Below are 14663 nucleotides of genomic sequence, written 5' to 3'. Positions count from 1 at the left end.
TAGAAGGGTACCATAAACGCAGCTTAAACAAAAGCTAAAAGACTTCACCATATAGTCCACATATAGAAAAGACGTAACGACAAAGCCAAAAAACGGAAATTTTCGTCGCAAGCAGTCTATGACGAAAAAGGAAGTGACCGTGTTTCGCGTATTTTTGCGTTCGCAACAAATACCAGTAGAACGAGAATCCGCGCGAACAGAACAAAAGGCTGAAGGAAATTCAGGTCGCGAACCGTCGCGTACGCTGAGCTTTGAAAACGCCGTTTAAAGTTTCCCTTCCACTTCCCTCGGACATTTTTTGTCAAAGTGGCCACTCGCTTTGCCGGATTTGTCAAAGAACACGAACATGTCCTGCGGGCCAAAAGATCCGTGTCATCGTCCGTTTTCCCTCCTCCACTTGTTACGTCCTTTCAACGGGAACCAGACGTTTTCTGCACGGAAAACCACGTCGTCCCCGCACTCACTCGTCCCGAACAACGTTCGAAAACTTTTTCCACTTCCTACGCCAGGCCCTTTTTTTCTCGTACAGGATTTAAGATTCTCTTTCGTAGCCAGTTTGCATACATTCCGTGGATGACGCCAGTAAATTTCTGTTTTTAGGATCATGTCAAGGGAAACAGATAAGACGGGGAAGTAAATTGATGCGTCTGGCTATAGAGAAGATTTAAATTTTATTGGAATCGGAAATTCCCTTTTGTAGACGCTGTCCGAATAAATTCGTTCGATGATCCGAGGAAATTCGTATTTTTAGGATTTCGTCAGCGGAAATTGATATAATTGATAAGATTGGAAAGTAAATGTGAACGCATAGTTTTGAATGATGGTTTCAAGATGATTCAAGTTTCATTAGGATAAAAATTCACAGGCAAGATAGCACCAAATCTATTGTATGATATGGGCAAATTTATATTTTTAGAGCTTCGTAGACTGATGTAGGTAATAAATAGGTGCGTATAATCAATAGATAGATGATCTGAAGAATGTTTAAAGTTTGTTAGAACCGAAGATGTTAGAGGTAATAATTGGAGCGTTTATAACGTGGCCCTGCGAAAGTTGGAAAAGACACTTTCGCGGTTCCTTCTTCCGAAGGATGCCTCTTGGCAGACTGTGATAAAGCTGGTAATACGAGAAGCTTAACGAGTGCTTTTTTTATTTCAGCCGACGTTCTAAATTCCTCGCATTGCCCTTAATTCGGGAAAGTAGTCCGCGGCCTTAAGCTCCATTCTGAATTTGCACCCTACGGCCGCGTAAAGAACACAGAAAATAATCGATGGAAAACAACGTGTCCATAACATTTCTCTAAACCACTGTGTATCGAAATTTCAAATTTTTCAGTTGCAATTTTCTGTATCGCCCATTAAATATGATAACGCGTGTTAGATCGCGATACATAGAAATCGAGACATAGAAGTCCATTTGATAGTACCTGCCACACGTAGATGCTGCCTTGCCACACGCTCAACAAACATAAATCCAACTATCCACCAACGTGAAAGAAATAGCTAAAAATAGACACCATAAATGTATCCTCAAAAGCCCCGGACAAATTGCATCGCGTAATCGCTCGAACTACAGGTATCGTTCTAGACGCACACTTACCCCGTATATCGTTGGGAACGTTAGCGTAAAAGATATCAGCAGTTGCTTTCCGTTCCTTGGCGCAGTTCAAATCATTTTTCCGGGCTTGGTTTAATATTTAAACGGAGCTGCGCCATTCTTTTACCTAGTGTTTTTTAAAAGCACACCAGAGGATAACTTAATAGAGTGTCTTAGTTGCTCCATTATATCCTTTCCAACAATGCACTTCCACTCGTTCCACCCCTGCCTCTTCCTCTCTTCCACCACCACCCCCTTGGCTATCCGCTCCTCTTGCACCCCTGCACATTCCCGTTCTTTTCGTGCTGCTCCAACATAGTTAACGTTTCATGATCCCTAGGGTCGTAACTATGGTTTGCAGTACTTGTTCCAGCAGCTTGAAAGTTTTATCTACGGCCGTACAGGCTGCGTGAAGATTTTTCGTTCGTAATTCGCCTGGCTGCAACGATAAAGGCCACTCTACTGGCTGGTTCGCGACGACGATATTAATTGCGATCGTTTCTCTGCTCTTCCGTTTCCTCGTTCACCCTCGTCGCCCCGTTTAGCGTCGTTACTCGTTCGAATCAATCCTTGGGAAAAGGAAAAGGACCTGTTTCCTCTTTGATCGTTTTAATCAGTAATAAGATTGTACGAGGCAGAGAGGGGGTGTAGAGGAGAAACTGGCTCGAGCACACGAAGAAAATGCACCTTCCAGATTATTTATTAACGGCAGAGCGACGTTGATTCCAGAATACGACATAGCTCCGGCGCGATCTTGAAAGAGACTTATTAATATCAATTCGAGTTGCTCCTTCTTTTTTTCTTCCCTTCCTTCGAGCTTACAGCGAACACAATGTTTCGTCCCTGACGTTCCGTCTTGTTGCTTCTAGCTCTTCCGTTATGTCTTCTGTCTTTTCCACCTGGCCTTGATTGATAATAGGGAAATTGATTACGTTTATGGCCGCGTATTAGCTGACCATACTACAGTCGTTCAAAAATTATTAGCTTCTTTCGTTGAAATATTTCTGTAGATTGAAATGATGTAGTAACAGGAAATATGTATCTACTTCAGTGTCTTGTAAGATGATACAGAATTAGGATTATTTTCAGGATTCAGGATTATATAATTTAAAGAAATATAGAAGAAAAGAAAATATTTCATAGTGTGTATGTGTGTGTCTTGCGAAAGAATCCGAGGATTATTACAGATGATGTTAATCGACAGGTGTTAATTGATATTGTTGGGTCGTAGGTAATTCATGGGAAATCAAGTTTGGTTTGATTATTTCATTTTAATTTGTATTTTATGCTTGATACGATAGTAATTATTATTGACTCGCGTTACCTCAAATATAAAATACAAATGAAATTAACGTTAAATAACTCCCTATTTGAGAGTTAATATTTTATATGATTTAAGAGTTTGATGGCACGAACATACGATATTTATAACAAATATACGAGCTATAGACATTTTCTGATAAAATATTCAAAGGATAGTTGAATCTTTAAACAATTTTATCATTTATTAAAACAAATAAAGAATATCAAGGAAACTGGTATTTTTTGTATGCATTTAATTACTACGATAAATGTATAAAAAATGGATATTGTAACAGCACGTAATAATTTAGAGATTCAACTTAACGATAGCAATTTTTATCAACGTTTCAGCATAAAAGGGTGACTACGTAGAAGATTTATTAAGAATCAGAAATTTTATCAAACGATAAGTTTTAAGTAAATCTTTGTTATATTTTACAAGCAAGGGAAATTATTTTGCCCCGTTAGAACGAGAAAAATAATTTTCGTTTAAACAAGAATTGGCTGATGGCTGAAAATCCTGTCAGGACTGGGAGATTGGAGTTCCTTGAAAAATTAAAAATCAACACGAATAGAAAATGAAAAATCATACGGCACGGTCGTTTCGTGTACCTTTGGTTGATGGAAAAAAAATGTAGAAATTGAATTTATTCTTAGGTTTTCGAAAGAGTTATCAATGTATTTCATTTGAAATTTTCTTCTCTTGGAAAACCCTGTTAAAATACGGCTGAACCTATTTTAGAGTCGTCTCCTTAAATTAACGTTCATGAATTCTAAAATTAACGAATAGTTCAAGAAAATCATGAAACCATTGAAAAATACAATAAAATCCTTTCTGGTCAAAAAAAAAAAAATTACAAACGAAAACAAAATCAAATGTTTTAGAATTTGTATAATTTTATAAGTTTGAACAACGTAGCTTAATATATTTCTATAATTACATAAAATATAACAAGTTTATATAATATTATAAAAATTCATATTTTTATAAATTTGACTGAAGAGACATTCTTTTCGTCGCTAAATATTAAAAGGATATCCCATTACTTTGGATAATTTATATATATTTGCATATTTTCTGTAAAATTTGATACGTTCAAATTTAAATAATTCACTGGAAATACCTTTTCCATCAGAAAGTATTCCAGTTGCCTATGAAATATATCAAAGTAATTTGTTATAAATATCTTTAACATTTCATCAATTTTAATATTTATCTCTTTCGTTCAAATAATACATATCTTGTAAATTGATTCGTAATCAATGAGTCGTTTCTGTTTCGTCCGGAAATTCGAACACCTTTAGCACCCGGAAAGGAACGACGAGAACTCTTGGGGCAGACTCGTGCATGCTCGTCACCCAGTCGGATTTCACACTTTGGACTAAAATTTCAGTGGTTTACGACTAGTTTACAACTAAGTCCCGTGAGTTACTCTACTTCTAACTGTATCCACGCAAATTCTCACTGTCGTTCGCACACGTTCCATCGTTCGTCGTGAGTTACGAAACTCATCGTTTTCGAAGTCAATAGACGTCTTTCGTTAATTGCATCCTTGTTGCATCTATTTCCTTTGTTAAATTACTGTACCTCAATTAACTCTATTGGATCTCTATTGTAAAAATTGTAACTAACTATACGAAACTGAAATAACAATTTAGAGAAATAAATTAGAATTATGTATGTCTCGTTAAAATCAATAATTCGTATCGCAGTTCCCTTTTACTGTTCAAAATCTATTTAAATATAAAATAACAAATTTACGTATAAGTATAAATGTAAAATTTATTTATATATATTTGAAATTAATGTAGAAAAGTAATTCAGTAACAAAGGGAACCTGATCTATTTAACATAACGATATATAATAATTGTAATAGAACTCTAATGGACTTCTGATTAATATTTTATAATTATCTAGTTGTCAGCTGTGTTATTTATTTTCTTGATTAATTATTTTCAGGAAAGATATTCCGAGTTCCGAGTACATTCTCGACGAGTAAAATGAATCGCCACAGTGAATTTTGTAAAAGAAATAATTTATGCTGCGAATAATATCCATTAGCCAATGAAACAGTCGTATAATTAACATCAAAAACAGACTCCATGACAATCGTTTAATTAATATCGAAAATAGTCGACAGTAATTTTCATATCTCTCTAGGTACATCACCGACGACAGGTATCAATTAACCAAACAGCGATATCGTTAAATTTAATTAATACGGGATAGACGACTTGGGGTGTCAAGTGCTTAGTAAAATAATTAATGTACATTTCGAAGCGAACGTTCCGAGATCCTTAATGCACGGCATATAACATCCTCCAAACATTTTCAGTCTCCCTTATAATTTTCTTACCTACACTCACACTTGCAAACATAGAAACATCAATTTTTTTCATCTACAACCGTTGTTTCTAACAAGTAAAACGCTTCTTCCTTCGTCAAATTGCGAGTAACAAACAAGCAGAAATAATTAATACTTAACGAAGTATTATAGAAATTTACATGTAGCCACGTTCAACGTCGTGTAATTGAAATTCTCGCTGTGTGTTGATTAAATTTCATATATATATACATCGCGTTTCACCAGTTCGAGTGATTTGTAAACGCGGATCCTCGCGAATATTCGATAAATATCGATCGAATTTATGGAATGAAGAAATTCGAACAAATAAGGTGAAACTCGTGTATAATTCGTTGGTGATTGAAATACTTGACATTATTAGACGAGAAACATTAGGGGGAAAATCGCTCATCGTAGCCGCATTTTCGCGTGTTGCGCTTAATAGCTACGTTGCGGAAGTTGCGACTTCTGGAAACGAACAGGTGTTGTTGCTTCGGGTAAAAGCCTGTCCGGTCTTATTTCACGATGATTTTAACAGGTGTCTCGAGAACGATCAAGAGCGTAAGCCAAGTAAATATTGTTGAAGCGCAATGTCGCGAGTATCGAGTATCTTTAAAAGAGGGTTTTGCTTTTACATCGTTGTAATCCTGTTATTGCGAACTCTGTTAGTCGATATTCGCTTTTTATTTATTCTTATCGACTTGTGATAACGAAAAATCTTATCGACGAGGAAGTCTAGTTACATAGAACATTGTAACGTAACCATATTGAGGCGAATAAATGCTAAGAATTTCGCGTAAACAGAATTGCAACTGAAAGCAATAAGTTTGTGAATTAAAGCTATGAGATACACTTTGGAGGTTTCGTAAAATTTCTGTTACAAACTATAATTCTAGAAATATTCCCATATGCTCTTCGAACGTCCTTTTCTTATGAAATATTTCTATATTTTTATTTCTCTCTTGTCTTCCTTATTAATATATTTTCATCAAAAGAGAAGACTTCGCTTCGAAGAAAATATTTTTCAACTTCGAGTATTTTCGCATTCTACTGTTATCGATAAAAGAGAGGTCGAGGTTGTAAAGAGAGGTCGAACGAGACTTCTCTTTTCTCAAGTCGAATAATAATAATTACTAACGATATAATAATTAATATGAAAAGTATTATTGAATAAATCTAATTCATAATATCGATCTATTACGCAGAGATAAATTTGCTTTAGAGAAAATAACTTTCACGGCTAAAAACGCAGGAAACTTTATCGTAAAATATGAAGGAACGAGTTTTCTTCTTTTCCTATGCGTTTTACTAAGTAACGCCCACGTATTATAGTGAAATTCGTTACGGGGGTGATCCATATTACAGCCTTAGAAGGAAGAAGACTTTAAAGTGTGTGTCCTATAGAAATAAATTTAATTTAGAGTTTTCTTAATCTATAGTATCTTTAGGGTAAGCTTTAAGAGGATCTACTTAGTTTTATGGAAACGTGTATGTGTGTCCGCGTGTTTGTGAGAGACGGATAAGAGTTCGCATTTGGACATAGTAAAAGGGAAAGCCTGAGAAAATCGAGCCGCGAGACGGTGAAATACGTGAGTTACGAAAAAGGCGAATCGCTTTTTCTCCTTTTTGCTATATTTATTTTATTCTTGATCTTTCTATCTTCTCTTTTACCTATACATTTTACACGTACGTTTTCTGGGTATAGAGACTATCTCATCATTTTATTATCTATCGTGGAACGTTAAATAAAATCTGAAAATATAAATTCTATAATTAATAAATCAAGTTTTTAAAAAATATAAGCATTTTCTATAAATAAAATTCTAAGTATTTACTCCAATTAATCTGAAGCGTAGCTTTAACCAAAATAAATACAAAATTATGGGTTATCTGCTGTTTCAGACAAAGAAGTACAGAAGCCTGGTGAAAACAAGAAGGAATTGCTCAAATACGACACTCATGGTTCCATCGTCATTGTACCAACCGCTGACGACAATGATATGGATTATACATGCGAAGCAAATCATCCTGCCATACCTATCGACATGCCCTTAAGAGAAACCATTAAACTGTCCGTCTTTTGTAAGTACAATTTTCTAATATTCCCATGCTACAATTATTACCATTATTATCTGTAAATCTGAAAAGTAGCGTGCAACATCAAGTCTTTACAAATTCGTACATATACCACTGTATTTTAATATTTTCAAGTACACAGAGCTTTTCATTGAAACTGCACTTTATGCGAAATAGACATTTTTTTACTTGTATCACGTTTCTCGAGACCCTCGTGTTTCGTCAAATATTTCAATTTTCAAAGACAATTATCGTTAGTATTCCTAAATCTCGAAGTACGATCACGTAGCAAATAACACGGTAACCAAACAACGATAATGCAGGCCAAACCACCTGAACAAGTGCCCCGACGAATTAGTTAATTACCAATCATCTAAATTGCATCGATCAAGGGACGTGCGTCACCCGGACGGTTTATCGAGCATTTGCTCGACCATTAATTACTAAAATTACAACGAAATTATACCGGTGATAATTACAATTATATCCGGTATAGGTACCAACGTAACGCGTTACGTCGAACGAATCCATCGAACGACCATCACAGCCGTCATAGCGTGTTAATTTCACGCGTCGCGTGGTTCTACTCACAGCTTCTGGCCAACTTTTATTGAGAAACTTTTTCCATTACTAAAACAACGAAGATCCCTGTTCGTGTTCAATGTCCCTGTCCAAATCGGAAGTTACATGATCGCATCATTTTACAGATCCACCCGGCGTGCCGGTTATCGAAGGATACACCGAGGGAGAGACTGTGAAACGTGGACAACAATTGGAGCTAACCTGTCGTTCTCGAGGCGGAAATCCGCCCGCGCAGATCGTCTGGTACAGAAACAACGAACAGGTTAGGACCGTGTATCGAACCGAGGGTAGCTTTTCTGAAAGCGTGTTGTCGCTCATCGCGAAGGCTCAAGACAATAACGCGAGGTACAGATGCGAGGTGTCCAACATTATGAGCGTGGAGCCTATGAAGGTGCACGCGGATCTCACTGTGCTTTGTAAGTACTCGGAGGACCGTAATTTTCAATTATCAGAATTTTTCTTTTATGTTGAGCGAATAGTTATCTAGTATCTAAATAGCCTAGAGTAAGGATAAGAAAGGATGTTCTATTTGAAGTGAAGTTTAGTTTTATTTTAGCAAGTAATACCCAATGCAAAAACTGATTACAATATCTTCGTACGTCTTATTCTAACACTCGGCTCACAACTTCTCTTCCCAGGTCAAAAGAATGCTGACCCTCAACCCTCGCACCCTTCTCCCACTTCTTTACTCATTTAACTTTGACGTCACCAAGGCATACACTCTTAAACTCTCTCCCTCTCTCTTCCTCTCTTCCCCAGTACTCTTACGATTCTTAGTTTATACCTTAAATTTACAACTTATACTGTCCCGAGAAAACTCGAACTTAAATATATAATAGACTAAGCGTATACCCCCTCTTTTTTATATTACAGTTATTGTATATGAAGATAACAGGAAAAAGACGTGGTAGATACCTTTTTACGGGTTCTTTGATTTTAACGTCATCTTGTGGGTAAAAAGAAATATTTTAATATCAAATAGCTAAAGATGGAAAAGTCCGGTTAGTTGTAGCTAATAATACAATTATTACGACAAGCGGTATTTTCATATTTCGATATCTTGGTATTATACGAGCAATATCTTTTTAAATCGTGAAGGATGTGGAGAAATATGTCCTAAAATTCTGATAACGTAGCATTAATTAACAGTACAGTTAATTATTCGTTGCATTAAACAAATAGGATAAAAATTTTCTTCTCGTCTTAGGATGACCAGGGAGAAATATAAAAATAGTTGAAATAAGATCATCGTGCGAAAGAAAGCCGATACTCAAAGTACCATATACACTTCAACGAACAACGAAATCGAAATGCTATAACTTTAACCAGCTTCCACTCTGGTAGCTCGTGATTCGCACTCGTTTCACATCCAGCGAGGGCTTTAAATCACTGACCGCTGAAACTACGATTGTTTTTTTCCCGCAGTCGCGCCATCCGGAGTGACGATCACGGGGCCCACGGAAGCAAAGGCGGACGAACAAGTGGTGATCACCTGCACCACGGAGAACTCGAATCCTCCGGCAGATATCAAATGGACTGTAGATGGTCACAATTTCGAAAGCAACGCCTCTAGAACCGAGCCAGCCCCTCAAGGCGGCTGGATCACTAGCTCGAACGTAACTTTCAACATAAATCGCACGAGCCGCAATATCGTGGTGATATGCGACGCGTCCAATGTCAAGCTGACCGAAAACGTCGTCAGAACGCACACCATAACCGTGATTTGTGAGTAACGCAATTTGATAAAGTAGACGATAGACAATTAGACGAATGACTGCAATGTAAATATAATCTCAGAAACGCAGTCTGGTCTTAGACAGCGAGATTAATATGAAACTAATCCGCAAGCTAGCCGAGACTTCGCGTGTCTTGTCAGTTTATCCGGGATCTATGAGCAAGTGGATCGAGAACAGTTACGTTCGGACATGAATCCCGATACCTATCCGTGTAATACGAACTTGCAGACACAATTAATTTCGTCTTAGTTCAAGGGACATCCAGATTCGCGATGAAGTTCCTCTGTTAAATCCCAAGCGTAACAATCTTGTCTCGTGATGCGTTTTGTTGGCCAATTAGAGTGTCTTAGAGCTTCGTGGATAGATGTCACGATATTGTATATTGGCCGATACTAGAATGGAAATACGAGCGTTGGTTTATTTGTTTTGCGACAGATCCACCGTCGAGGCTTGTCATCACGGGTTACGAAGAAGGGACGACGATCGACGCTGGCACAGTGCTCAGATTGATGTGCACCGCTACTTCCGGAAATCCACTCGCCACGTTGAGTTGGTACAAAAATGATAAAAAGGTGAGTGGACTGTTTCGTCGTGAAATTGAGATTTTTTAGTCACTGATGATGAGTGGCTTAATAGCGTTGGAGAAGAACGAGTAAATACGGTCGATCGGAATGAACGGAACTGAAAATTTTAATTAAATTTCTGTCATATTCGTAAGCGAAGTTATCACCTTTTAATCTGATTCGTTATTCGATTTTAATGCACTTTATTCGATCGTTTTATACTTGCCTCATACGTTAGATTTATTGTACTTTTTAATGGAAATTTTATAGAATAACTTACGAAATTTCATTGGGATGAAATTAAAAACTACTAATATTTCAAACATAAAATATAAACGTCATATTTTACGATTTTGTTTCAAGATAAAAACCAGATCTCACGATAATAGCGGTATTGCCCGATTATCTTGACCAATTTCAAGCAACACGTATGAAAGGGACTATAATTTTGCCTGCAAAGAGACGAGACGAATAAAAGCGTAAGGCACAAGCAAGTGTATTTATTTATCCATATACTTTCTGTTTTAGATACAAGGAACCACGAGAACGCGAGATCACGCGGTTTCCAGCGAGCTAACGATACTCGTAAACGCATCCGACAATAACGCGCGCATACGATGCGAAGCAGCGAATTCCGCAACAGAAATTCCTCTCCTCAAAATGCTCGTCCTCAAAGTGAACTGTAAGATATACTACGCTCTATGTATAACACAATAGCTTACTATATTCTATTTAATAAGCAAAAATTTGTCTCTTAGTGATGGAAGTAAAGAAAAAAAAATCTGATAACTTACAACTTTTGCCAATATTATTATTCGACAAATTATTGCGCAGAGAAGCTCAGAAAATAAATCCTTTACTTTCTACTGTCCCACCCTATACACCCTAGACTCTAAAAAATCTTCCTGTCCCTGTACTCTAAATCCTAAAATCTTCCCTAAAGTTTCAAAGCCCTCGAATCAATCGTATTTCGCAAATCTTGTGTTTGCCAACTCCCCCAAAACCTCGCCATTACTATCTTTAATACCACATAAATTAGCCTACCCTGCTCTTCTCCGTGTCTGATCTTCGAATAAGTGTATTTGAGGCCGACAAGCAGCGTGGCAATTCCTTCCAAGCAATTGACCCGAAATTACCATTGTTTTTTGCTTTAGTTCCGCCTGAGAAAGTGAAGATCAGCCGCGAGCCGCAGAATCTGCACGCGGGCCAAGAGGGCCGTATCATTTGCGAATCGAGCAGCAGTAATCCGGCAGCGGAGATGTCGTGGTGGAAGGGCGGTATCCCCGTGCAGGGTACCAAAAATGGCACTAAGCCCGGCTTACACGGTGGATTTCTGTCGTTCGTTGAGCTCACGTTGGACGTTACGGAAGAAATGAACGGAGAGGTGTACACGTGTCAGGCGAGAAACAATCAAATGGACAGGTCTATTCACGATGCCACCACCCTCGACGTATTGTGTAAGTATTATACAGCGAGCCAAGAGTGCGTCAACGATGAAAATCAGCGGGACATCGACATGATAGCCAGAACGATATCCGAATGAATATTTCATACTTCACGCTATATGGTCGATGTATCGCGGTGTATACAGTTTATGACAGTGGCAAAAAGAAAGTTGAAAATATTTCATAAAGTACTCCTAGGTTCGCTGGTACCGGAATGCTTTGCTCTGGGGAACTTTTGGATGAAAATATCGAAAGATGATTCTAGAGTCGTCCGATGCGTTTGTCGGAGAGACAAGAATATGTGAATATTTTCGTTTTGTCGACGCTTAACGCTGCTGTGATTCTCCAACTTTTATGTTTCGATGTTGCTCTCGCGTGAGCGAAGAGAAAAGATTTTTAATGCTTCGACGAAATATTTGACATGAAATTGAAACGAGAAGTCATGCGTACGAGTAATAATTTGTTCGGGTTTTGCTCACACTTGAAATATTTTTGAACGTTAGAAAAGTAAGTGCAAGTGGTTCTGAAGAACGGGGCAGAATTAAAAGCTATCATCAAAGGAAATCATATTAATTCTATCATGGCTGAAATTTCACCTGGTGAATTCCTTCTATTTTAGAAACGAATGAAGTGAGATAAATACATTTGTTTCATTATTATTCGATGAATAACAACTCGAAAAATAAGAAAATTATTGTTTGAGGTGAACTTTCACCTATGATAGCCTTTATGAATTAAGGTCGGCTGTTTTTTTGTTTTTGGCTTATCCAAGTTAATTGTTAACGTTAATTGTAGACGGAGAGTATAGTTTTAACCGTTTGTTATAGACAAGCCGATATTCTCCTCGATCGAACCTTACGAATTGATTGGAATGGAGGCTGAACCTTTCGTGATTTCTGTTTCTGCTATGGGAAATCCTAATGAGATAAGATACACGTGGACTAGGGATGGTTTACCATTGGTCAGCAATAGCAGAAGAATATCTGTTCGCGCTTCTACCTTAAATATCACTAAACTGGATCGTCACGATGCTGGAACTTATATTTGCGAAGCAACTAACGAGGAGGGAACGACGTTTTATCAATTGAACTTAACTGTTCAATGTAAGTTTCATTTCGAATGATCAAACGATGCTAGATACAATATTTGTAGAATTTAAAATTGGAAGATTTACAAATTTTTGCATTTCAAAATTCTGAAATTTTACAACAATATGATGATCACCGCAGTTATATGTTATTTGTATCTTTAAACGTTTAAACGATCGTATTTCGTCGCTGGAGAAATTAATATTTCCGTGTGTACCGTGCGTTTTCTAGACTCTGCAAAAATTAAACGCACCTCAACGTCAGGGATAGTGTATCCTCCTGGAATCGAAGCGAAATTGTTCTGCGAAGTGGATGGCAGCCCCATAGGAGACGAGTATGTCACATGGCAGAAAGTTGGCTCCAACTCGGAGCTCTCTGGTCGATATTCTACCTCTTTTATCAACAAAACTTCTTATCTCCACATCGAAAACCCTGATCAGGAAGACGTCGGAGAATATCAGTGCAAAGTTAACAATGGAATCGGAAACGTTACCTCCGAACCTATACTTTTCGTTACAAACTGTACGTACAACCTGATCGTCGATAATAACTTTCGATTTGAATATTTGTCTTTCTTTTTCAATAAAATAATATATTGATACAGTTAAACCACAAATGATGAATACACCGTTGACGAGAAGAGCAGCAGCAAATAAAGGGATAAACGTGCATTTGTACTGCAAAGCTCGGGGTTCCCCTTTGCCACGATTCTCCTGGACATTTAATGGAAAAACTTTACTACCTAATGTTACAGAGCATAAATATGGCATTACCCACACTGACGTAAGTTTCATCTTAACTATAGAATTTTAGAAATTAGAAGATTTCCATTCTACTCCCTAAAAACTGCTTTAAAACTAGAAAATGTGCTTTCTACACTGAACTTTCGATTGTACGTGAATTAACATTCGCAAAACATAATTTCATTCTCTTGTTTTCGATCAATTCAATTAATTCGTAAATATTTCTGCAACTTTAAATTTCGCAATCTAATTTATCGGTTGTTACGCAAAGAGAGATACGCGCTTTTTTAAATAAAAATAGTATTTACGTAGTGAAAAGTCACTGTAGATATCCTAACGTACTCGATTTACGAATGGATAATTCCGAAATTTGAAAATTGCTCGAATAATCCACGTAACCGAGCGTCCTTTTTGTCAATTTCGGAAAGCGTTACCCACCGGAAACCACGAGAAAGCCCGAAACGTTATTTACCCCGGCGAAAATTGATCGTCCCGCCGTGCAATCTCGCCAAACGAACACGCTTGTGTTGCTCTTTTTGCAGCTAAGCGAATTAATTTCCGAGTCGTCGCTGTCCATTTTCCGCGTGACGTCGCACGATTACGGGAAATACGAGTGCCGTGCGATGAACAAAATGGGACAGTCGACGGATATCATACACCTGGACGTGACGTCGCCGCCAGACAAGCCGACCGACCTCGAGGTCTATAACGTCACCCATGACTCCGTCACCCTAATGTGGAAAAGAGGATTCGAAGGCGGTTTGCCAACCTCCTATCAGATACGTTGGCGGCAAGCTCTCGACTATGAGGATCGATATCACTATCTGGATGTATCACCGGGAGAATATAAAACCACGATAACGGCATTGTCCCTCGGGACTTACTACGTGTTCAGCGTAAAAGCCATTAACGAGAAGGGGGACAGTGGCTTTCTACCGGACCTAGTCAAAGTTCAGACGCTACGTAAGTTATCTTCTTTTCTCATTTTTCGTATTTAGAATATCATAAACCTAACACTATATGCCGTAGTAGCTGCTTTATTAGGGCAAAATTGCCATTTTAGATTATGACCATTCTAACCAGGCTAACATAAAGAACCGTTTAAAACTGTTGAGACATTGAAAACGGTTCGACTAACAATTTTTAGATTGAACGACATATGATTTTATATGGTAGTCGTACTTCT

At 37.7% G+C, this 14663-nt stretch overlaps 1 protein-coding gene across 4 annotated transcripts in view; it reads left to right on the top strand.

Moving 5' to 3' along the window:
* The window catches only part of LOC117208767 (nephrin), a 484683-nt gene that overhangs the window by 458584 nt on the left and 11436 nt on the right, over positions 1 to 14663 (top strand). For all 4 annotated transcript variants that reach the window (XR_004487770.1, XM_033450100.1, XM_033450099.1 and 1 more), the window contains exons 5-14: positions 7147 to 7326; positions 8028 to 8318; positions 9328 to 9627; positions 10074 to 10210; positions 10730 to 10883; positions 11356 to 11658; positions 12474 to 12749; positions 12966 to 13256; positions 13339 to 13517; positions 14020 to 14440. Coding sequence is in view for 3 of the 4 variants with exons in the window: in XM_033450100.1 (XP_033305991.1) it covers positions 7147 to 7326; positions 8028 to 8318; positions 9328 to 9627; positions 10074 to 10210; positions 10730 to 10883; positions 11356 to 11658; positions 12474 to 12749; positions 12966 to 13256; positions 13339 to 13517; positions 14020 to 14440 (2532 nt within the window). In the remaining variant the exon portion in view is untranslated. The remainder of the gene's footprint in view (positions 1 to 7146; positions 7327 to 8027; positions 8319 to 9327; positions 9628 to 10073; positions 10211 to 10729; positions 10884 to 11355; positions 11659 to 12473; positions 12750 to 12965; positions 13257 to 13338; positions 13518 to 14019; positions 14441 to 14663) is intronic.

This window comes from Bombus bifarius, unplaced genomic scaffold (assembly GCF_011952205.1).
Source record: "Bombus bifarius isolate JDL3187 unplaced genomic scaffold, Bbif_JDL3187 scf7180000008162, whole genome shotgun sequence".
NCBI lineage: Eukaryota > Metazoa > Arthropoda > Insecta > Hymenoptera > Apidae > Bombus > Bombus bifarius.
The sequence above is the reverse complement of the archived record's forward strand: the minus strand, read 5'-3'. Positions and strand labels throughout refer to the sequence as shown.